Source organism: Cydia amplana, chromosome 1, assembly GCF_948474715.1.
Source record: "Cydia amplana chromosome 1, ilCydAmpl1.1, whole genome shotgun sequence".
Lineage (NCBI taxonomy): Eukaryota > Metazoa > Arthropoda > Insecta > Lepidoptera > Tortricidae > Cydia > Cydia amplana.
Window position 1 is genome coordinate 16,063,745 of NC_086069.1, and position 25,756 is coordinate 16,089,500.

The 25,756-nt window shown below is 36.9% G+C and overlaps 2 protein-coding genes across 2 annotated transcripts in view; one reads left to right on the top strand and one right to left on the bottom strand.

The window, feature by feature from the left end:
- On the bottom strand, positions 1 to 23,834 carry LOC134649345 (UDP-glycosyltransferase UGT5-like). The gene is made up of 4 exons (XM_063504061.1): positions 22,875 to 23,834; positions 3,973 to 4,198; positions 1,671 to 1,887; positions 1 to 347 (listed from the first exon to the last, which is right to left on the bottom strand). Exons 1-4 carry the CDS (start codon positions 23,736 to 23,738, stop codon positions 59 to 61), a joined length of 1,596 nt encoding a protein of 531 aa, XP_063360131.1. The 5' UTR covers positions 23,739 to 23,834; the 3' UTR covers positions 1 to 58.
- The window catches only part of LOC134649216 (KIF-binding protein-like), a 287,050-nt gene that overhangs the window by 4,180 nt on the left and 257,114 nt on the right, over positions 1 to 25,756 (top strand). The window lies entirely within an intron of this gene.

Consider the following 25,756-nt stretch of genomic DNA (forward strand, 5'->3'; position numbering starts at 1 on the left):
TACTAGACTAATCTATTACTAAAAATACCTATTACGTCACCTGGACCACAGCCAAAGATCAATGAATCTTCTTTTTCTCTTTACCGAAACTAGCACTTATTGTTTTAGGGATAAGGGTGAAGATTGTGTAATGTAGTAGAAGAATAGATAGCACGATGGTCCCCAGCAAGGCGGCAGCGACGTCGAGGAGCGCGTATTCGTGGAAGGCGAGGTGCTTCGCGCCCGAGTGGAGGGGCGCCTGCTGCCCCCAGCGGAGCACCCTCTCCGTCCAGTAGACCGCCGTATCCAGCGGCTCGTTCTGCCTGTCTCGCCAGATTTGGGAAGCCCGACGAGCGCTGACACGCATTCTGAAATCACGAGATTAACAGGAGATTAACTTTGGCACTGTAATAAGTACATAGGTACTCGTACAAGATCTGCCGAACCCTGTCTTGCTATGTGATTAGAATTTTACATTATGTCAATAATCTTCGAAAAATGTGATTGCGCTAAAATTGCCATTTATTTTACCTGCCTTTAGTTAATTATGAATCTAATGTCATACGTCAATGTAGATAGGTAGGTACTTAATGTGGACGAGTGGACACATATCTAAGTACATAGGTACCTGGTACCTAGAATACAAAAAACCGGCCAAGTGCGAGTCGGACTCGCGCACGGAGGATTCCGCACCATCAACAAAAAATAGAGCAAAAAAATCGCGAAGTCTTAGTAATAGGGTCCCGTTTTTTACCCTTTGGGTACGGAACCCTAAAAAACCAAATTGAGGCCATTGAGGGTGCGTGCTATGTTATTCACATTTAAAAAGTTAAATTAAGTATTTAAGTAATTTGGACTAGAAACGAAACCTACCTACCTCACCCGTAATACCTACTTGTGACGAATATAAATGATAAATGAATTTTTAAGATGGCGTAGATAGATTTTTACATCACAACACAATAACAAATCATTATTATAAATGGAATTAAGACCAATTGGACTCGAGGCTGGACCTTGTCTATGTTATCGTCTACTCCCGATACGTCTCCAAGTCTCAATCCTTTAGTTTTAGCGTAATCTAGTTATTATTGTTTACTGGCTCTTCGGATAACTGTTCATGAATAGTAATTGTACCTACCTACTCGTATATAAGCATATAATACCTTGAGTACCTACTTAAAGTAAGTACCTACCTATAATATTTTTTTACTAATTAGTGGAAATTCTACCAAGTCTGGAAAAATACTATGGCCATAAGAGTTTTCATAATGACACGTCAGACACGTGTTTACACGTAATGGGTTAGAACGGCAGAGTTATTATCATTAATGTCTACAGCAGGGTAAGAATAAAGCACCTAATTACACATGACAATTAGCAAGGAAACGTGAGGGTTATAATGGTTAGACACTTTGGTTACTTTACTATAGGTACCTACATAATATATTATTTGTGATAATGAAAGTCATGCTGCTGCAGAAACAACGCGTGTATCGGAAGTGATGTAATCTCAATTATGTCTACGTGCATGATAGGTACGGTGTATAGTTGGGATTATCTTCCGTGGTGGCTGCTGAGGTTTTGCCCAGTAACTATCAAACACATTTCCATACTACTTTTTATAATAATTCTAATTATACGCCCAATGATGAGCGTATGTCCAACTGTCCATCAACCAAGATACTTACTCTGCGCTGAGCACGCTCTGCAGCCCCTCAAGCATGGATTCCTCCGACAAATCCGCGTACGACAAGACCTTGGCCAGTCCCGCAGCCTCGGCCACCACTGCGTTCTGTGGTTGGTCTCCAAAGAACGGCACTACCAGCATTGGCTTGCCGGCAAATATCGCCTCGGTCATGCCCAGCAGACCTCCGTGCGCTATGAACGCCAACACTTTCTTGTGCTCTGAAAATATTGATAAAACACACCATTAGTTTTACTTTACCTACTTATAGTGTAGGTACTCGTAGCTAACATAAAATCTTACTTATCATACAAATTTCATGGATATATATATTATTTTCTGCAAGTATAGTATTTAGTATGTTATGTACCTAAAGAATGTGATCTAGGTGAAAATAGGTAGGTACCTACCTAATACTTACTTAATTTTGTACTTTCAAGCAAATCAAGCATCAGCTTGCTGACTATGAAAAGGGCAAAGTTGTTGTTTAACTCCTCGTGCTAATTAATTCTATATTGATACCAAAGCAATCGAAAGATTCCAAAATTGATCCACGCTCGTGGTTCTAAAAGTGGAATCTTGAGCGTTCCGACGAGGGTCAAACAAACTTTGGCACACAACTTTTCACCACACCAACGCGAGGAAAATACTATTTATCTGTAAAACATTACCTACAAGTAATTCCAAAATATATACCTATTTTTCAAATCATAATTTCAATGTCAATTCTACCAGTCGTCATGTGGAAACAAAGGTTCAAAAAGGGTTAAAAAAGGGGGCCACTACGTAATGTATCTTGTATTAAAGTACCTTTTGAATAAATCAAACTAGTTTCTATGTTTGATCTATGAACTCAAAACAAAAACGGCCGTTTTAATTTTGAAAGCATAGATTGACGAATCCTGCAACATATAAACTAGTTTGATGTATTCACAAGGTACTTTAATACAAGATACAGTACGTAGCGGCCCCCTTTTTAAATATCTTTTGTTAAATTTAAATAATCACGATTATTTAGCAGTGGCGCTAGTGTGCACGTTGATGGGCTCTTAAGCGACACTTATTGCCCCTCAAAATTTTTCAAATATAATGTACCTAATGTATTTAACATATATCATTTCCATTCTTCCGTTCGAGGTCGGATACGTTTAGTAGGTACATATCAGATTCATGTGTCAGTGGTGTCGTCGATAATTTACAAACAATGATATACCTACAAATGTATGTGTATGGTCGATAGAAGCCGTACAGCTACAGGCGTTTGCCTCCAACAACCTACATTAATGTATGATCACGAAGTAGTCTCATGAAGTAGATATTCAATCTAATCTAAGTATTATACTATTTTTGGTATTATTAGGTTAGGTAGGAGAAAAGCTCCTACCTACCTACATTCTTCCCATTGAACCTGAGCTGCCCATTAGGTCCTAAATCTGGTTCTCTCTCACCCTGGCCCGGCCAGTAACGTAAGTAAATAGGTATACACTCACGCTCCGTGATTGTTACGCCATTTAGCTTTCTAGCTAGTTAAATTGGTCATTCCATAGCGTAAGTATGGAAGAATCAAGTTAGCTAGGACCCTTTATTTTGAATGTGATCGGTTGGGCCATTAAGAAGTTTTTTTACTGATCTTCTAACGAATTAAATCGGCTTAAGTGCCGCGATACACTCTTTTGCTTGTTTGGCTTTTTACCCGACAACGGAAAAGCAAAAGGAGGGTTCTTAATTATGATGTACGGAACCCTCCATTATGCGTGCTCCGACATGCAATTGGCCGGTCCGAATTACAAGTACAACGTTAAAGTTTACGTATATATAACTTGGTTTGCTGATCTTTTCTCCAGGAACCGTTCACTACACGGCAAAAGTAATATTCTTAGATCATCAATTCCCCATAATCGAATATCTAATAATCACGCACGCACCACAGAACGTGATGTGGTGAATATGTTATCAATATTAGATGTAAATAAGTAATATTTAAGATCGAGTACCAGTACGATGAGATCGTAATACATATCTTCTACTTATTAATTATAGGTAGGTATATAAGACTGATTACAAGTAAGCGATAAGGAAGTTATTGTTTGAGGCATATATAAAACATCACTTTAGTATTAATCTACACCTTTACTGGATCGGAATTCCACTTTTAACAAGTTAACAACACATAGAATATGAAGTCTGACAAATTTATATTGGTTCTGTTGCCCTGCGCGTGGTAGAGAATTAACGGATAGGAATACCATTTTTGAAACCGGCCCAATATGTAGGCTCATTTTCAAACATGGTTATTGGTTACTCACTCAGCAACTCTGACTGCGGTATCCATTTGACCCTCATGATGTTCCCAGTGATGGTGCCCTCCTCGTCGCTGTCCTCGTACTTCCACACCACCCGCTGCTTCAGCTTGGACAGGGCGTTGATGATGATCTCCTCTTTGTACTTCGGTATTGACGCGGTCTTGATCAGAGAACCGAAGCTGAACAGGACCACGCCTTCGGAAGACTCGTTCACAAATTTCTCGATATACTGAAACGAACACAACATCAGCCCTTAACTACAGACTGTAATTATTATAACCGACATCCTGCATACTTTGCGTAGTGACTTTATAGGTCATAATGAACAATTTTTACTATGGGACCAATGCCGAAATCTCGAAAAAAAAATTGCTGGTCAACCAATTTTTTTTCGTGATTTCTGCATTGGTCCTGTAATGAAAGTTGTTAAATATGACCTATATAAAGTCACTACACAGCGTACGGCTGATGGTGTTTAAAATTCGACCCTGCATATGGTCCACAGTATTATGGTCGAAAATATTTCATCGTGCGATAAGATAACACATAAATACAATAGTTTCTAAAATATCGTAGTGCCTAGTGGCTATTGATGATATTTTGAGCTCTCAGTATTACTGAGTATTCTAAAATAGAATGCTCGACATTGGCTTGCTCCATGCTCTGCTAGGTCTACACAGCCTAAATATACCAGTTATAAAATTAGCCGTTAATCATTATTGGTGCGACGTAACATTTCGTCAACAAATCACGTTATGTTCTGTTGCTTATTACTACCTAGGTACGAGTACCTACCGACGAGTTACGATCCTAGAAATTTCACATGTGCTACGAGTAGCACATGTGAAATTTTTAGGATCGTATTACGGATCTGTGTAATCAGAGTTTATTGATTCAATGCAATTGAATTAGGTAAGATTTACCACACACTTTATTCTGTTCTAAAACATAGTTCTTGCTGCCAGTGCCAATTTTGATTCCGGAGCAAAGCGAAAGGTGCTGTAATAAATTCGCTTCACACGAGAGTAGCTAGTGATTCTAATTATCTTCAGCGTAATAGCGAGGGGACCTAAGGCATTATGGAAGAAAATGGTTTTGTGTGGGACATACAACTTTCCTCCTCAGAAATAAGAAGATAAGAAGGAAAAATACTATAGGTAGGTGGTAGGTATAGTTATGACAAGAGTCTCCTAAAAACGACTACCAAACCCAAGCTAAAAATTATACTCCACACTCATACATAAGTACACCCATAGATACCCTATAGGTACCCATTTCCAAAGATACTCCTAGTTGCAGTTCCAGTAATATCCAACAGCCGAGTCCCAGCCGGATACAATTTTTTGGGGAATTGATTGTGATATTTTACACGGCACTACATGATTGGAATAACGCTAATTCTTACAAAAGTCATTACACATATTAATTCTTTAAGAGCCAACAGGAGCTGAGATTTAAATATTTTAGGTAAATATACCCGTCTCGCTAACGGAAGCGGCTCCTAAAACTAGTGCGATAAGGACAAGGCGAAAAATCCTGCGTAAAAATCTCAAAAATCGAGGTTTCGTACTCGACTGTTTCCTCCTCCAAAACTTAACCAATCGTAACCAAATTTGGAAATCTAAATGATTATGACATTATCTGTGTCGGACCGTTTTGATTTTTTGGCTAATTGATATAAGTTTTGAATAGCGCGCCTCTCATTGCGGCATAGTCAATTAGGCCATTTTTGAAGGGCTCTAGCGCCTTAAAAAACAAAAATATCAAAAAAAGCAAAACGGTCCGACACAGATAATCTGTGTTGAAAAATTCATTGCTCTAGCTTCAAAACCCACGGAGGAAACAGTCGAGTACGTTTGTATGGAGAAATGACCACTCCTGTTGGCAGCAGTTTTCCAATACATCACAATTTTTAGTGTACCGCACAAACTTTGTTCGCGGTGCACTTATGGGATCACATCGGTCTTGAAAATCAGTTAAATGTGATTTTCTTAGAAACCGTTTGACGTAGATAGCTAAAATTTGGAACAGTTATAGCAATTACCATCACTGACATTATTAATAAGTCGAAACAGCTTACTTATTATTTTAGGGGAAAATTTGGGGGTTGAAAGGGGTCAGCTGAAAATATTTTTTATTTGTAAGAATCGTGTCGGGTACCATTAGAAAGCTTGCAAAAAATTGAGCCGGTGGCCTGATTTTGACTTCATTTTAGAGTGCAGTGGTTTCGCTAAAAAATGCATTTAAAGTTGCAAGTTTTCATACAAAAATATTTCACCTCTGTCCTGGCGATTTACGCGAAAACTATAGCTAACAGGCAGCTGACCAGTCAATACCCAACAACCAACCATGAGGACGGCGGGAAAATTATCACCTTAACTTTATCTTTATTACTTTTTCAACTGCAGCCTGATCTTTGGTTGCTTAGGGTTAAGGTTACTAGCTAAGACTGGTCATTTCATATAAAGAAGAAGTTTTAGCGAGAAAGATCCTTACTTCTAACTTTGACATTTACAATTTATGACTTATGTGCTTGACACAAAGTTTAAGTCTCCTTGCCTATTTTTGGGGGATATTTTTTTTTCTGAATAGTCTAATATAAGTATGAGTGAGAAAAAGATCTACAAAATACAACCTTGTTAAAATGCTAATAAGTTTAAATTTCGAACGGGCTTTCCAACCAAAAGACTACCTCAATGTGCTCAGTAAGAATCCTAATTGTTATTGGAGTTTGTTTGTAAAATTTTAAATTAGGGAAACTTGCCATAATCGTACCTGCGCCTAAAACGTACCCTATCAAGATCTCGAGTTGTGAAACTGCAGTGGCGACGCCAGTGCTACAAAATGAAACTACTAGTTCGACATGTCTCATCACCCGTACAACAACTCCACGCTGCCCCTCCATATAAAAATATTCAAAAAGTAAGTAATTTTGCTGTTTTCGAGTAATTTTTTTGGTTGATACGTAAGATTTTCCATTCCGTATATGTCGAGATATGTAAATTAGAAGTTTTATGCTTAATTATACTCTTTTACGGTTTCAAATAATGGACGACCGAACCCAGCCCGGCAGCCATTCTTTTACGCGGCAAATTAGAAATCGTTAGTTATCATGTGCCTTATTCGTACTGAACACTTTGTTTTATTTCGTACCTTAGAAGACATGATACAATGCACATATTGTGAAACCTGGATTCACTGGAGATTGTGCTGGGGTTGACAAAAATATTCATAATTTTATTTGTGATGTTTGCAAAGAGTTAGAAAGTTACAGTTAGATCTGCTATGGATCATTAAAATGTTCGTTCTATATTTGAGATGATTGGACAGAAGTGGACAAATTATTTAGATTAGGGACTCCATTATAATTAATATTACTTATGTATGTCAATATTGTCAATTGCTGTGATTATAAGACTGATACTAATTATACGCTCTCATAGTTTGACATGGAGATATACGCGTACGATATAGGAATATATGGGTACGTTTTAGGGACACTTAGGCCTAAATCGTACCTTTTCCACTTTTTTTTAAACTTTTTTTTCTCAGAAGTTGTTGAAGTTTAAGTTTAACTTGTTACTTTTGATGATTCGTTATTAAATAAAGATTCTTTAAACACCGTTTGTATTTTTTTAATTACTTGTATTTCGAAGAAATTTGCATTTTCTCTTAAGGGGTACGAATAAGGCAAGTTTCCCCTAAGTATTCTGTTCTTCACTGTCGTTGTGTTTTGTCTTTTCACAATAAAGGACATAGAGTTAGTAAGGCGTATAGTATAGAGATATTAAAAATATGTAATGGTTTTTATTGAAATAAAGAATTTTGTATTTTGTATTTGTATAACAAAGTCACGAGACTTTGAACGAGCAATTCTTGTATATTTATATATTTCGGGGATCTCGGAAACGCGCTAATGATTTTGATGAAATTTGCTATATGGGGGTTTTCGGAGGCGAAAAATCGATCTAGCTAGGTCTTATCTCTAGGAAAACGCGCATTTTTGAGTTTTCGTATATTTTCCGAGCAAATTCCGGTCTCCCAGATATTATTTATTAACAGCTATGGTCTCATCATCTATAGATTTTTATTGAGAGTATCTATTCGTCTAACAATATACCTACACAATATTTCTTTGCATTAAGTTACTTACATTTATGTATAATTGTATACAGTATGTATATTTTTGAACGGATCGGTGATAGCAGTAGGTAACCAAATCCCATTCTGTTACGAGAAAATAATCTTGGAAGATCTTTATAGTATGTATTTATTATGACAGTTAAATTCACAGTTCTTGGAAACAAAGGTACAGTTGACGAAATATAAAGTAAGCCGATCTTGTTCAAACTTATTTGAGGGATCGGCTCAATTTATATTTCGTTAACACTACAGCCAGCTACAAAAATATCAGTAAAGATTCGGTACTCATGAATCCCACTTCTACTAAAATATTATTTCTTTTAAATGATTTTTTTTATTATTTAAATAACACGATACATATGTATTATGTATTTTTCCTTGCCCTAAATTCAAGACGTGCAGAAAATATTAATAACTTACTCATAATTTATAATATTTTGACAGCTTAAGTAGTCATAACACTAATCTTATAACTTTAAACTAGCAATCCTTGTATATTTATTTATTTATATGCAGGTAGGTATATATATTTCGGTGATCTCAGGAACGGCTCTAACGATTTCGATGAAATTTGCTATATGGAGATTTTCGGGGACGAAAAATCGATCTATCTAGGTCTTATCACTGGGAAAACGCAGAATTTTGAGTTTTTATATGTCTCCCAGATATTAACCTATGAATGCGTTTTATATTGCATTAGAAGTACATTATAAAAACTGAATTACCAAAACTCGTACTGAATTCAGTATCAATTAAACGTAGTTTAGCGAAAAGAAATCATCCATAAAATGTAATTTAAATACATTTTTGCTTACACTCTCTCACTTTGTTAGCTTAGACGAACTCTACATTTTAACAGTTCTATATAATATTTAAGTCTATGTATATATGGTATGGAACTAGAAACAAAATCAAATCAATAGTTATTTGTACAACAAGAGATCAAAGTTTGATATTTCTTCGAGTGCTTATTTTGAGTCCCGTGCAAGCGAAAGATTCTATAGTAGATTCACGAGCGTAGCGAGTGAATCTAATTTAGAATCTTGAGCGTAGTAAGGGACTCAAAAGCGCACGAGATGTAAATAACTTTGATCTCGTGTAGTTCATAAAACTTTTCACCTCAGCAGTAAGAACATTTAGACAACCCGAAAAATGTAATCCTTCTTCATCACTTACCTATTTAGTCATGTTTCTTAAGATATACTAACAATTAAGTATAATTACCGCAATCAAACACAAAAACAAACAAACAAACGTAGTAAATTTCAGTAAAATAGGTAATATATGAAAACAACGACCATCAATTGATTGACATTTGAATTAGCGATGGGCGAGTCGAGTTATCTGATTCGAATAATTTGAATCAGCCTACAGATGAGTTAATTCGAATCAAGACTATGGGCAATTCGAATCAACTCGACCACTAGCTAACTCGGCGAACAACTCGCCGAGCCGAGTCAACGCTATCACACTGCTACTAAGGCCATTCAAAAATAAACCTTAATACTGTAGCCCGAAGGCTCTTTTTACAACAACTGCCGCTCGATTCGCCGTCTCAACTCGAGTTGGTACTATGACCATTCAAAAATAAACCTTAATTCCGTGACCCGAAGGTTCATTTTACAACAACTGTCGCTTGATTCGCCATTCCAAGTATCCCAACTCGAGTTCACTGCTAGTATGGCCATTCAAAAATAAACCTTAATTCCGTGCCCTGAAGGTTCTTTTTACAACAACTGCCGCGTAACTCGCCGTCTCAACTCGCTCCGCGCCTGTCCCTGTGACCTTGTCGCGAACCACGCGAATCGTCGAGTCGAGTCAACTCGATTTTGAATTCGAATCAGCGGCCGAATCAATTCGAATGATTCGAATTGAAAAAAAGTGGACTCGTCACATCGCTAATTTGAATCGGCAACTTTTTTTTTGTAAAAAAAAAACATTGTAAGATACGGTCCGAATTACGGATACTTACTATTTGTAAACTATTGTAGAGATTCTTAAAAGTATAATTATTTATTTTACGTGATATACTGTGTATTTTTTGAGTTCATTATTTTAATCGTACAATAAATTACGTAAAATATAGTGTTTTTATCAGTTTTTATCAAATCTGAAACTTTATTTTCATTAATTACATATTAAGAATTCATACTTGTATGTGTTTTGGAACGATGCGTTCTGACGGTTTTCGGGGGTCTATTATAAACCGTCAATATACCGTTGAATGTCGTTTGAAATTTTTTTTGTCTCTTTCTTTTTGCTAACGACGTGAAAGGGACAGAGATAATAAAATCCAAGTATTTCGAACTTGTATTAGACCCCGCATGTTGAAATGACATTTGAATATTAAGGTCACTTGAATGTCATTTTGTCTCACTCAGTGAGCAAAATGCGATTTTGCTTAAAGCTTAAAGTTCCGATTTAGAAAAAATCCGAAAATATTTTTTTCCGAATTTGTCTATTCCGAAAAATCATTGACCGATCGGAAATAAAGTAATTCGGTATTCAGAAATTCGATCTTTTGTAAACTCGGAATAATAAAATTCGTGATTTTCAAAATAAGACTTAAACGCACTTTTTTAAATCTAACTAACCATAATCCAAATCGGAGTACCCCACTATCCACGTGGTCTTGTCTGTCCTACCCCTAGAGTATATGTAAAAAGCCGGAGGAGCGGAGGGAAATCAGCCCTCGCCCGCCGTAGCAAAGCCCGGCGAAGAGGCTGCTAATGCCCGTAGCGCCGGAGCAGATGCTCCGTAGATGCCCGTAGCGTCCAACAAAAAAACTTTTGCCTAGGTTAGGTTAGAACTGCAACCCCACGAAAACAAACTGTTGCCAGAAAAGTGGGTTAGGTTAGGTTAGAACTGCGACCTCACGAAAACAAACTGTTGCCAGAAAAGTGGGTTAGGTTAGGTTAAAACTGCGTCCCCCAAGAAAACGAACTGTTGTCTGAAAAGTGGGTTAGGTTAGGTTAGAACTGCAACCCCCAAGAAAACGAACTGTTGCCAGAAAAGTGGGTTAGGTTAGGTTAGAACTGCGACGCCACGAAAATAAACTGTTGCCTTAAAGGTGGGTTAGGTTAGGTTAGAACTGCGACCCCCAAGAAAACGAACTGTTGCCAGAAAAGTGGGTTAGGTTAGGTTAGAACTGCGACCCCACGAAAACAAACTGTTGATCGCCGAAGGCGACCAGCAAGCCGAAGCTGCGTAGGCGAGCATTTATTGTGCCTGCGCTTTGATACGCAAGGGCGAAGGGGCTGCTTTGCCCGTAGCGCCGGAGCACGAATCGATAAATTCGGAATTAAAAAAATAGGGATATTTAAAATAGGAGTCACGTGGAATCGGAATTAAAATTTTCGGAATAATGGCATTTCGGAATTCGTGATTTCAAAAATCGTAAATGTTAAATTCGGTGTTTATCACTATCGGGATTTTTATATTCGGAATTATGTGGTTCGGAATTTTAAAAAATCGTCTTTTTTGCTATTCGGAAATATACACTTTCGTGGTTTTCATCGTTCGTAATTACGACAGTCGGAATTTTGATGGGTCGAGCATTTAAAAAACGGAATAATAAAATTCGATATTCTAAAATTCGGCATAAAATATTTCGGAATTATGTAGTGTACCCTTGTCGGATATGTGTAAGTATCTAAAAACAGGGAAACAATCTCTGTAAAATATAACGATGCGTGCGGTACACTAAATGCCACGAGCTATGACTCGGGCTTGGCCAAATTATTTTTATTGAAAATGACACGCATAAGTAGGTCCGTCGAAAGCGTAACCATTTTCGGATGAATCCAAGCGTTTTAAATTGGTACTTAAAATACCTAGACGACGACGCGCGCTCGGCGCGCTTTAGACGCGCTCACGCTCGCACCAAAATCAAATTTTGCTTACTATAAATTGTGTTGAGTTTTTATTTTTAAGCATAAAAGCACCCTTGTGCGAACTGCTGAAGTGAAAAATTTAAACGTTTATTATTTGCACTAGTATTGTAATTCGTCATAATTCATAATACCTCATCATCTTCCTCGCGTTGTCCCGGCATTTTGCCACGGCTCATGGGAGCCTGGGGTCCGCTTGGCAACTAATCCCAGTAATTGGCGTGGGCACTAGTTTTTACGAAAGCGACTGCCATCTGACCTTCCAACCCAGAGGGTAAACTAGGTATTGGGATTAGTCCGGTTTCCTCACGATGTTTTCCTTCACCGAAAAGCGACTGGTAAATATCAAATTATATTTCGTACATAAGTTCCGAAAAACTCATTAGTACGAGCCGGGGTTTGAACCCGCGACCTCCGGATTGCAAGTCGCACGCTCTTACCGCTAGGCCACCAGCGCTTCCCTTTATTATAATTCATAATACCTATTACCTACATATATGTAGGTATGAAGGTTCATACCATTAGGTACACATTAAAATAATCGATTAGAAATAGGAACATAATAAACGGCCACCTGCAAACATTTTTTTAATCTAAATAACCATGTTAAATGTATTAAAATATTGTACATTACAAGCGTGCCTAATTTCCTATGCTCAATTACGAATCAAAATGTAATTTAAAAAACTAAAATATTGTTAAGTAGGGATACAATTATTTTGATAACGAACAGTCCTAATCCTAATGATAGGGGAGCCCAAGAGGGGATTTTGGGAGTTAATCGAGCGCGGCAGATTAACATTATAGCAGGATACCTACCTTGCATCCTGTTGAGTAGGTAGGAGTAGATAGGAACCTACCTCTACCATGTACGATACCGTCATTGTAGCCAACTTTGCCCGCTTTTTTCCAAAAAACACGAAGTTCTCAAAAAAATATATGACATCATATGACTTTTGTTTGCTCAGCACGTCCATTGTGATCGAACGCGTCAGTTATTTGAAGAAAAAAATTTAAATCTTGCTTTTATCCACTTTTTTGGCGTTTTAGAGGGCGGGCAAAGACATCCGGGATTATGGCCAACATTGCCCACGTCAATTTGGTGCTCAAATATTGCTCTTATGACGATGATGTCCAAGGATCACAAAAAGTTTTTGGGCAATCCTAATACGGTACCATTCCCTGTTAATAACTCAGCGATTAGTATATAAACTTTTGAATAAATTAGGTGGGCAATGTTACCTACCCGTTTTTGCCCATTTCAATACAAGACTTGCCTAAGCATTTTACAAATGCTAGGGTTGTCACTTTTGAGAAAATTTGTTACAATAGTTTAACTCTTGTGTCTTTAGGTCTTTTTAGTTTAAACCTCAATACCTAGACATAATCTATGCTTCATGTTTTATAACTGAAACCCGGAAATATAATTTGTCAGAAGGTTCTCATTTTTTTTCAACGAGCATTCATTTTTCAACAACATTTTGCCCGCAGTAATATACCCTATATTTAACAACTCGCTGAAAATTCCCAAGTCAAGTTATGCACATTTTTGGTATATAGTATTGTCACAAATATAACCTATTTTCTACTAAAAATACCAGGGTGGCCAGAACTATTTTAAATTTTTCTACATTAACGAATTTGTTTAAAATTGTTCCCCTGGAGGCAAAGTTTGCTACAATGACGGTAGTCCTTAGAACAAAGCCGCCCGTCCAGACGAGCGAGTCAGATTAAAGTACTATAATTGAATGACTTGTTCAAAAGTGTCCATTTCAATAATCTGACGATTTCAGCGACGTAGCAAAAATCGTTTATGAAGTTTTAGCGCGTGCAGCCGCAGAAAGACATGTATTCCCCACTATGCGCCTCTCTTTCCCTTTCACTTTTTCCTGGCTCTCTCACACCGTCACAGTATTAAGTAATAGTATTACCATAGTACTCGTATGACCCTACATATTCACCCCTCAGATTGTGGTTAGACATAACAAAAACACTCACAGTTTCCAGTTGCAGTTAGTAAACAAATCTAGTGATTAAATTGAATATATTTTTAAAATAAATCTATATATATAAATGCAATTGTCCTGACTGACTGACTGATTCATCAACGCAGAGCCGAAACTACAAAAGCTAGAAAGTTGAAATTTGCACACTAGGTTGCATTTATAAAGTGTACAAGAGATAAGAAGCGATTTTGAAAAATTCAACCCTTAAGGGGGTTAAAAAGGGGATGAAAGGTTGTATGGGGTACAAGTTTTATTTTGAGCTACGAATTTGTAACTTCGTAAAAAGTTATTTCATTAAAAGAGAACAAAAAAATTTCAGCGTTTTTCAAAATTCAACGGTGGTGAAAAAGGGGTTGAAAATTTGTATGGAGGTCAAATATTTTTTTAAGTGCGGGACTTGAATCTTTGTAAAATGCCATATTTTTAGAATATAAAAAAAGTGTTTTCAGCGTGTTTAAAAATTAATCCCCTAAAAGGGTCCAAAAGGGGATGAAAGTTTGTATAGGGTTCAAATTTTATTTAAAGCTAGGAACTTGAAACTTCGTGAAATTTTATTTCATTAAAAGAGAAGAAAACTACTTTTCAGCGTTTTTTAAAATTCATCCCCCGAGGTGGTGAAAAGGGGGTTCAAAGTTTGTATGGAAATCAAATATTTTTGAGAGTGCGGGACTTGAGTCTTTATATTATTAGAACACAAGAAAAGTAATTTCAGCGTTTATAAAGATTCATCCCTTAAAACGGTTAAAAAACGGTTGAAAGTTTGTATAGGGTTCAAATTGTATTTAAAGCTAGGGACTTGAAACTTCATAAAAAGGTATTTTATAAAAGAAAAGAAAACTAATTTCAGAATTTTTGATAATTCATCCCCCAAGGTGGTGAACAAGGGGTTGAAAATTTGTATGGAGGTCAAACATTTGAGTGCGGGACTTGAATCGTTGTATAAAGGCATATTATTAGAATACAAGAAAATTGATTTCAGCGTTTTTAAAAAATCATCCCCTAAAAGGTTTAAAAGGGGTTGAAAGTTGGTAGAGGGTTCAAATTTTATTTAAATCTAGGAACTTCAAGCTTCGTAAATAGGTAGTTACGTAGTAGGTTTTATTAAATAGTGGACTTGAAAATCTTTTGGGGGTTGAGAGGGATTATAATATAATAATAATAATAAAATCTTTATTTCGAAGCACATGACTCCATAGGGTATTAGTATGTTATTAAATTAAATTACAATAATTAAAACTATGTTAGTGCCTAGACTAAGATATATTAAAATTGAAACTACAACTAAAAAACTAAGAACAAATGCTTTAACTAAAATTAATTAACAAAATGTTCTGCCACACTTTTTACTTGCCCTAGCCAGTATACAATGATCGGGCAATCAAACTTGTCAGCAATCACATTCAGAATGCTATTGGGACTGTGTCTCACTCGCCTCAGCAGGGATGCAATCTTTTTTCGCATGATTGCAGGAAACCCATCAGTGCGCGCCTCGCAAAACATACCTGACGCGCTACACCTGCTGGGCAAGCCCAACAGCATTCTGAATATGTTGTTATACTGCACTTTCAGAGCATTGTAGGCACGCTTGGTATACCTCACCCACAGGCTGCTCGAGTAAAAAGATTGACAATAAGCTTTAAAAAGCGTTATCTTTACTTCATTGGAACATCGAGCAAACCTGCGGGCAAGCATATTTCCACGTACCGCCAGAGCCCTGCGCTCTCGTTCTATAGCTTGATCATCACTCAGATCATCAGTAATTATATGACCAAGATATTTCAACCGGCCCACCACATTCAAAGGCATCCCCTTGAGCATAACCGGAGGTACATAGCAGGGATGTTACGGATGCCGATTTTTTGACATCCGCGGATGCGGATGCGGATGCGGATTTTTAAAGGCTCACATCCGCGGATGCGGATGTCATGATAGTACCATAAAAAACGTCAAATATTACATTTAAGTAATTTTTTTTTCATAAACCGGCCAAGTGCGAGTCGGACTCGCGTTCCAAGGTTTCCGTACATTAAGTCCCACTCACGCTTGACTGCTCATTTCTAATAGGTTTTTTTGGTTAATGACTAAATTACTTAGCAGTCTAGCACTTACGCCAATGCTAAGACGTTCCTGTACCGACCTGTTCCACATCCACATCCGCATTAAATCCGCATCGATTTTATGCGGATGCGGATGCGGATGTTGAAAATAATGCGGAAGTTCCGCGGTTGCTGATGCGGATGCGGATATTCGCAACATCCCTGGTACATAGGAGGGTTTTATTTTTCCCGCTTTGAACACCATCACCTCACTTTTTTTGGGGTTATACTCAAGACCATGAGATTTACGTACGTCTCACAAACGCTCAGCATTTCAGCAAGTGCGCCGATAGTCGGCGCCAACAGCACCATGTCGTCGGCGTAACTGATGTTATTAACAGCAATGCCGTCTATATAACACCGATTATATCGAGAACAATTTTATTCAGTCTGGGGCTTGAAACTTCGTAGCCAGGTTGTGAAAGACAAATCTAATAATTAAGTTGTATAATAGGTAGGTAGTTGTTAAGTATAACAAATGATTAACCGTCCCTACTGCTATCTTTTGCTGCATAATGTTCTAAGCTAATGTAGAATATATAACCACTAATATACAAATTCACGCGTACGAAGTCGCGGGCAACAGCTAGTTTAATAATATATTTTTACCTTAGTCACATTTTCTTTCTCTCTAGGTAGGTACGTGTGTGAAAAGCACCAGTGCAAGATACTTCGCATCGCTCAGGATTTAATCTATCTATATATATAAATGCACGTGTCCTGACTGATTGACTGACTGACTGACTGACTGACTCATCAACGTAGAGCCGAAACTACAAATGCTAGAAAGTTGAAATTTGGACACTAGGTTGCATTTATAAAATGTATAAGAGCTAAGGAGCGATTTTGAGAAATTCAACCCCTAAGGGGGTTAAAAAGGGGATGAAAGTTTGTATGGGGTTCAAATTTTATTTTGAGCTAGGAAAGTAAAACTTTGTAAAAATGTACTATATTAAAAAACAAGAAAACTAATTTCTGCGTTTTCGAAAATTCATCCCCCAAGGTGGTGAAAAAGGGGTTAAAAGTTTATATGGAGATCAAATATTTTTATGAGTGTTGGACTTGAAACTTTGTATATGGGGATATTATTATAAGACGGGAAAAGTAATTTCAGCGTTTTTGAAAATTCATCCCCTAACAGGGTTAAAAAGGGGTTGAAAGTTTGAATCCATTACAAATGCTTTGAAACTTCTTAGAAAGGCATAATAGCCGATGACAAAAAAAAGTAATTGCGACGTTTTAGGTAATTCAACCTCTAAGGGGGTAAAAAAGGGGATGAAACTTTGTCCTGGGGTGCAAATTTTATTTTAAGCTAGGACCTTGAAACTTCGTAAAAAGGTATTAAATTAAAAAACAAGAAAACTAATTTCTGCGTTTTTGAAAATTCATCCCCCAAGGTGGTGAAAAAGGGGTTGAAAGTTTATAAGGAGATCAAATATTTTTGTGAGTGTTGGACTTGAAACTTTGTATATGGGGATATTATTATAAGACGGGAAAAGTAATTTCAGCGTTTTTGAAAATTCATCCCCTAACAGGGTTAAACAGAGGTTGAAAGTTTGAATCCATTACAAATGCTTTGAAACTTCTTAGAAAGGCATAATAGCCGATAACAAAAAAAAAGTAATTGCAACGTTTTTGGAAATTCAACCCCTAAGGGGGTTAAAAAGGGGATTAAAGTTCGTCTTAGGGTGCAAATTTTATTTTAAGCTAGGAACTTGAAACTTTGCAAAAAGGTATTGAATTAAGATACAAGAAAACAAATTTCAGCGTTTTTAAAAATTCATCCCCCAAGGTGGTAAAACATGGGGTTGAAAATTTGTACGGATATCAAATATTTTTGAGAGTGCGGGACTTGAATCTTTGTATTTGGGGATATTATTAGAAGACAGGAAAAGTTATTTCAGCGTTTTGTAAATCCCCTAACAGGGTTAAAAAGGGGTTGAAATTTGGTATGGAGTTCAAATTTTATTTTAAGCTAGGAACTTGAAACTTCGTAAATATATATGTTATTAAAATACAAGAAAACTAATTTCAGCGTTATTGAATATTCATCCCCTAAAGTGGTGAAAAAGGGGTTGAAAGTTTGTATGGATATCAAACATATTTTTTACAAATATTTTTGAGAGTGCGGGACTTGAATCTTTGTATTTCGGGATATTATTAAAATACGGGGAAAGTAATTTCAGCGTTTTGTATAATTCATCCCCTAACAGGGTTAAACAGGGGTTGAATGTTTGAATCCATTACAAATGCTTTGAAACTTCTTAGAAAGGCATAATAGCCGATTACAAAAAAAGTAATTGCAACGTTTTTGGAAATTCAACCCCTAAGGGGGTTAAAAAGGGGATGAAAGTTCGTCTTAGGGTGCAAATATTATTTAAAGCTAGGAACTTGAAACTTCGTAAATAGGTAGTTAGGTAGTAGGTTTTATTAAATAGAGGACATGAAAATCTTCTAAGGGGGTTTAGAGGGATTACATCGAGGACAATTTTATTCAGTTAGGGGCTTGAAACTTCGTAGGTTGTGAAAGACAAGTCTCATGCGTCGTATAATATTAATAATTAAGAAATGATTAACCGTCCTACCGCAATCTCTTGCTGCATAATGTTCTAAGCTAATGTAGAATATATAACCACCAATATACAAATCCACGCGTACGAAGTCGCGGGCAACAGCTAGTTTAATATATACCCTCGCTGTGTTTAATTTTGCTCCCTTGTGGTACAATCACAGATTGGGTACAATCTACTATACATAGTAGTTAATATTGTAGGTAGGTACCTAGTAGAAGACAAGATGACTAATATGATGAACATTATATTGTACATACAATTTCGATAGGTATACTTAATTTATAAGTAGGTAAGTAGATTTGAGCTTTACATTCTTCTGATGTAATGAGCAAATATGTACTTACCTTTCCTGTATTAGGTATTTATGAAAATTGATTAAGCATGTACATCGGTTTCACGAGTAGTTAATAGGCCACCATACTACCACGTAGGTATTCAACAAGTACGAGAAGGTAACCCAATTGAACCAAGCATCCCGAAGTCAATTGTGCTATTTGTGCTAAGTGTATAAGTAGCAAAGGAGCGCACTTGTCAATTGTATAGTATTGAGGATAAGATCTATCGGAGAGCGGGACCTAGCCAGGATGACAATCGTTCGCAGAGAAACAAAACGAAATGTTATCTGTCTCTATTGCGCTAATGTGGAAGAGTGATTGAGAGACAATACCGTTTCGTTTCGAGATCTGCAAACGATTGTCAATCTCGGGTAGACCCCCGCTACCCCCGACGTAGGCCCTTCTGTCACCTTTGCAGCTCAAAGGGTCAAACCAGTACAATATATATCTGCAAGTGCATTTACTTTATCACTCTTAGGAATACTTAGGTATGATACTTTAAGAGCTGAGAAATTCTTGACATCAATATTAGATCATTAATTCGTCGGTGCTACACTTGTTGCATAAAAATTGTTTGCTACATATTACTATAATTATTAATTATGTTGTGTGTGAGTATTACCTACTTTATACACGGTGCCCACGAGGAATCCGAAAGATTTTCAAGTGTTTTTATTTTATATTTTAATTTTATACTATGCATATTGTAAAAATCCTAACTTAAAAATAAAGGAAGTACCTAACAATAAAACTGGAGCGTCAAATCTGCAACTCCGCAAGTACCGTTGGCTAAAGTAGCTATTAATGTTACTATAGCGAAACTGAAAGTAATACCTACCTTATAAAAAGTAAATAGGTTTTTAACGGTAATGGGTTTATTACTGCCTACTTAATTTATTTTTATTATATTGTATAGTCTACCTACCACTGAAATTCTAAAAATCGGCTTTTAAGTAAGGTGTGTATTATTGGTAAGTATAAGTCTAAATTGTTTGCTTGCTTGCAAGTGGAAATACCTATATCAATATCATTGATCGAAATATGTAAGAACAACCAGTATACCTACTGCTATTGTCAAGGCCAGTTCAACAATAAATCTAACAAGAAAGCGATGAGTTTATGCCGTTTATGGTCCGTTATCGTTCTAGCTAGGCGCGAGTAAAAGTAAACGGCGCTGGAGTACGAGTACGGTACGGTAGCTGAGGTTATTTGAACTTGGTTTGGTTGGGTTATTCCCACTAGTTACCACTAAGTTGTTACCAGTGGTAACTACTGGGATTTTTTTTCCCACCTTTTACCACCAAAATTTTGTTACAGTTAAATACTAATAAAAACAGTATAACATAGTATAGTATAAATATAGAGTGATTTTGAATTACCGAATAAAATCACTTAAAAATAATCTAAATGGATTATTAAATGTATCCTTGCATATATTATAGTTTTTGTACTAGTACCGGTTAAACTGTTTCAATATTTTTTCGTCACTTTTAAGGCAGTTTACTAAAACACTAATCGACTTAATTATGATTTATATCAGTCTATATTTATTTTTTTATACTGTTTTTATTAGTATTTAACTCTAACAAAATTTTGGTGGTAACTACTGGGAATAAAAATTCCCACTAGTTACCACCAAACCGAGTTGGTGGTAACTACTGGGAATTATTTTTCCCAGTATTATTGGGAATTATTTTTCCCAGTATTATTGGGAATTATTTTTCCCAGTAGTTACCAGTGGTAAAAGGTGGGAAAAAAATTCCCAGTAGTTACCACTGGTAAGAACTTGGTGGTAACTAGTGGGAATAACCCGTTCAAGTTCAATATCGATTCACTGCACTCTGCACAGTTGATGCGCCGCGCCGTTGTATGAAAAACGGTATCCAATAACAAAGCCGCTTGCTAATGTAGACCTTTTTACATACCAGACCTACTGTAAACTGTAGGTTAGTCATAGGTAGGTACCTCTTAAGAGAAAAGGGGATGATCGATTATCCATATAAACGTAGTCACTTCCTCATTTTCCTTCGTCAATGATAAAAATACATCAACTTGTGTTAATAGTTATTTGTACAACAAGAGATCAAAATTTGATATTTCTTCGAGTGCTTATTTTGAGTCCCGTGCAAGCGAAAGATTCTATACTAGATTTACGAGCGTAGCGAGTGAATCTAATTTAGAATCTTGAGCGTAGTAAGGGACTCAAAAGCGCACGAGATGTAAATAACTTTGATCTCGTGTAGTTCACAAAACTTTTCACCTCAGCAGTGAGAACATATTAGAGAACCCGAAAAATGTATTCCTTCTTCATCACTTACCTATTCACTCATGTTTCCTTAAGATATACTAACAATTAAGTTTTCACCTCAGCAGCTCGAACAAGGGTACTTTGCTACTTAAAACCAGTGAGCAAAATCGCATTTTACTCATTTTGTCTCACTCAGTGAGCAAAATGCGATTTTGCTCAATGTTTTTAAGTGCAAAGTACCCTTGTTCGAGCTGCTGAGGTGAAAAATATTTTTAATAATGTTCATAATGTACAGAGAGGAAAATGGGGACTATGTTTTTATGGAAAGGCGATTTAGGGGCAGTAGTCCCCTTTCGTCTTAACTCCTTTGAAATAAAATACAATTTATACATACATATGTAGGTTATGGTATTACCCACGTATTATATACATACCTAAAGGTATACCTACCTTGCTTGCTTGGCATTAACAATTTAACACCCAGTCATGTAGGAAGTACAAAAAGTAAGCATGTAAGTATATAAATTATCATTTTAAAACCCGAGTACAGCATTTTACCTATTTATTATACAGGAAATACGGCAAACAAAACTTTGGTTGGGGTAGCTGTATTAGGTACCTACATATTTAATTCGAAATCGAGCTTTAAGTAAGCTGTAAGATATCAACCAAAATAAAATCCAATCCAAATGAATGTTATTAAATATATATCATTCAAAATCATCATTTAAAAGTCTATTCTACCAGTAAACATAAGAAAACAACTCCAAATTTGCATTTGATTACTTTACCTCACATGTGAATAAAATGCAACTTTGCTATTAGATTCTGAACAATCAACAGACGACTTTACCAGTTGGTTTGGTGAAAATAAATATTTTTGACAAGTCAGCATAAATAATTTAAACTTAATTAATTTAGTGAAATAGCTTGACAGACTATAAAACACATTTACTGTGTGGTTTTACTTTCATGTACATTGTACATTTAGGTAGGTACCTACGTGATAGTGAAACCACATAGGAGGTGTACATTATATTCCAATATGTAATTAAAACAAAACAACCGAAAGGAAAAAATAGCAATTTACAGCTTGCTCCCTGTAACGCGTAACTTCGTCTATTCGATCGGCCTCCGATGACCCAATATGTGTACGAGCCATCAGAAAGTGGTACAACTAATACAAAACTTGCAATACCTAAGCGTGCAATCTATGTACTTACTGCAACAATGCATCAACAATTGCGGGCTGCAGCGCATTTGCTAGCTGGACGCACCTAACGCATTATCTTCTAATCAAAGTTATCAAAGCACAAGTTACGTAGATACCAGTGGCGGCGCGTCCATAAAAGCCGACTCCCACCGGCTTGCCTGTATTTGGACGTTTGAGCAGACTTGTAAAGGCAATATGTAAGCTAAATTAGCCCCGGCTTGCCTATGGATATGTTTGACGCGCCGCCACTGGTAGATACCTACTATTAAATAGGTACTAATAGACATACCACTACTTGTTTCTAACAACTGAAGTTATTCATTTCTATATAATCCGATTTAAATTTCAAGACGGGATAAAGATTTTCTTATCTAAATTTTGGTAATTAAGTAGGTACTTACCGGTGGTATTGTTTGCTTATTTTGATCCAAATGCATACCGCCGACTTCCACCACCCCGGGTAAGAGTGGTCTTGCTCCGTTCAAACCGTGAAAAGTATTTAACAACATCAAAGATATATTCTTTCCCAGATCCGACAAATCCGTTATCTTCCTGCCGAAATGCTTTTCAATAATCTCCTGTTCTTTCACCTGGATTTCATATCTATACCACCACTTAAAGTAAAGTTGTATTAATGTATTCTCCAGACGTTCAATGAAAGTCATTCTATCAAGAAATGCAGTGCTGACAGTAGGTACATACGACGGGTTATCAGCCAGGCCAATCCGTCCTGGCGACCACGGCATCACTCCACTTGATAAAAGAGCTATAATAGGGGCTTTTATACCGTGAACGTGCGCTAGACCTAGCATACAATCACTGTTAAAGTTCTCAACTAACAATAAGTCGTAATCCTTTTTTAAGGCACTTGTTAACGCCGGCCAGTCCACCAGTTTCCGGCAAACATTTAAAGCCATATCAGCTAGCGGCGCAAATTCCATTGCTTGCTTCAGCATTCGCTCTACATCCACACCCAAATACTTTATAAAACTGGGCGGATTTTCATACATTTGTAAGTCTATCGTTTCCACTCCAAGTTGAGCGATACCTTCGAGGCTGACATCGGTGTAATTAGCTGGAGGGTTTTTCAGTGGGAAAAAAGACACCGTGGTTACATCGTGTCCGCGCTCGGCGAGAGTTTTTAGCAAAGGCTCGAAGACCATTTGGTGACTCTTGCCCGTGTGTGGGAACAACCCAAGAATACGTGCCGAATAGACATAGTCTGAAAGCGAGAGCGCGGCAGCGATGTAAACGAGGGAACGCATCGCGGTCGTCACAGCTGTGCGTCCGAGGGAGGACTGTGAGTGCGAGCGTTCACCGACCGGCCACCGTCGCGTAGAGTGCGCGACTGGGGAGATATTTTCAGCTGTCGTCTGATAGGGTAACGTCCATTAACTGAATTAAACTTGAAAGAGGGCAAGGCTTCCGCACTGCACAGTAATCCTAATCGTGGTTGTTTCATGATTAGGTAGCTACCTGTTAGGTTTACCGTTTCTTATAGAGAATGTTTTTTTTCCTACGATTGAAAATCAAAGAAATGTACGCTCGGGGACGGAATAGCCCTTATGCCTATATGACGGAATTAGCCACATTGACCTTAGGTAGTTTTAAAATTATTAAAAAAAAATGTCAATAAAATTAGATTTTTTCGAATATAATTAATTCCCAGCAAGCTGGAAATATCGCTTTCATTTCTCATGCTCTGAAAGAGGGTCATTGTTGTTTAATAAAAGGTGTGCAGAAAATGATACGTTTCTGCACTAGAGCATTTTACGTTCCAAGTACGAATTTATGTTTTTTTTTTACGATAAGCAACTGAAATTTGGGTTGAAATGGATTTGTTATAACAAATTAATTTCAACCCCCATTCCCCATTTAATAACGATATTTTTGCCTAAATTGTTAATTGAAAGTACCCTCAAGATTTACTATAAAATCTTATACTTAATCATGTTTAAAAAAAAACACATGCATTTTACTTTCCTCGTATTCAAAATGAAAAGCACCTAGAGTGTTCAACTCGGGTGAAAGGAAATCATTTCAGCCTTGGACTATTAGTAGATAAAAACTACCTCGACAGAAATGAGTGCCTTTCATCCCTTGGTCTACTATTTCGCCACACCGACTGGTAAAGGCTCTCTTGATTGTTCAAAAACTGATATCAAAGTTGCATTTTATTCACATGTGAGGCAAAGTAATCAAATGCAAATGTTGAGTTGTTTTCTTATGTTTGCTGGTAGAATTAAATTGACTTTTAAATGATGATTTTGAATGACAAATATTTAAGTAATAACATTCATTTGGATTTGATTTTGTTTGATATCTTACAGTTAATATTTTCTTCGGGTTGGTGTGGTGAAAATGTTTGTGTTTCACTCGGGGGCAAATTTTGTTTAACCCTCGAACTTTGAAACCCTCGCAACGCTCAAGATTCCATTTTTCGAACCACTCGCTACGCTCGCGGTTCAATGGGGACCTTTCGCATGCTCGGGTATCAATATTAGCACGATCGGTTAAACAACAACTTTGCCCCCTTCTAAAACAAATAACTATTTAATACCTTCATTTGGTCGTGTGCATAATTTGCTTGTAGCACTGAAAACGGTACGTCCGACGGAAAATGTTCTCTAATCATTGACATCTGAGAATCTGAAACGTCATGAGTCAGTTTGTAAAAAATGGCCGCCATTTATAAATTCTTAATTTTTGATATATGTAATGTTAAACTCCAAAAACTTCTTTTCACCGGTGTCTGATCCACAAAACTGCTGGGTTACTTCTACATTATTAAATTGTACAATGGGACTTAACCGCGTATCTAAGTTTTAAGATTCACCTCCGACGTTTCGAGGACAGCGTTGTCCCCGTGGTCTCGGAGAAAACTGGCTAAAGTTGACATCAGCATCTTCTTTTTCTAACAGCGCGAGTTTTTCGAACTACCCGCACTTGGTCTTGTTTATAAGCTTGAACATTTTGCGCACTAGTTATGTTTTTAATAATGTGTAAAAATCGTGACTGTTTAAATCAGGGTTCCTTCTACAGCGAGTGGTTTGGCAATCCAAGGAAAAATGTATCACCTCCCAATATTTATGCACACCTCCTGGGATTGCGCATTAATTACACCGGACTTCCGGATTACACGCATTTAGGACCAAATAAAGGTATTTGAGAATTATTTTTTGGATCTAAATTGATTGGCCTATAGTATGACGACTCTGCTATGATATGACTAAGAATTACAGCACATGCAATCAAGCCAAATATTGCAACAGTATGTTAAACA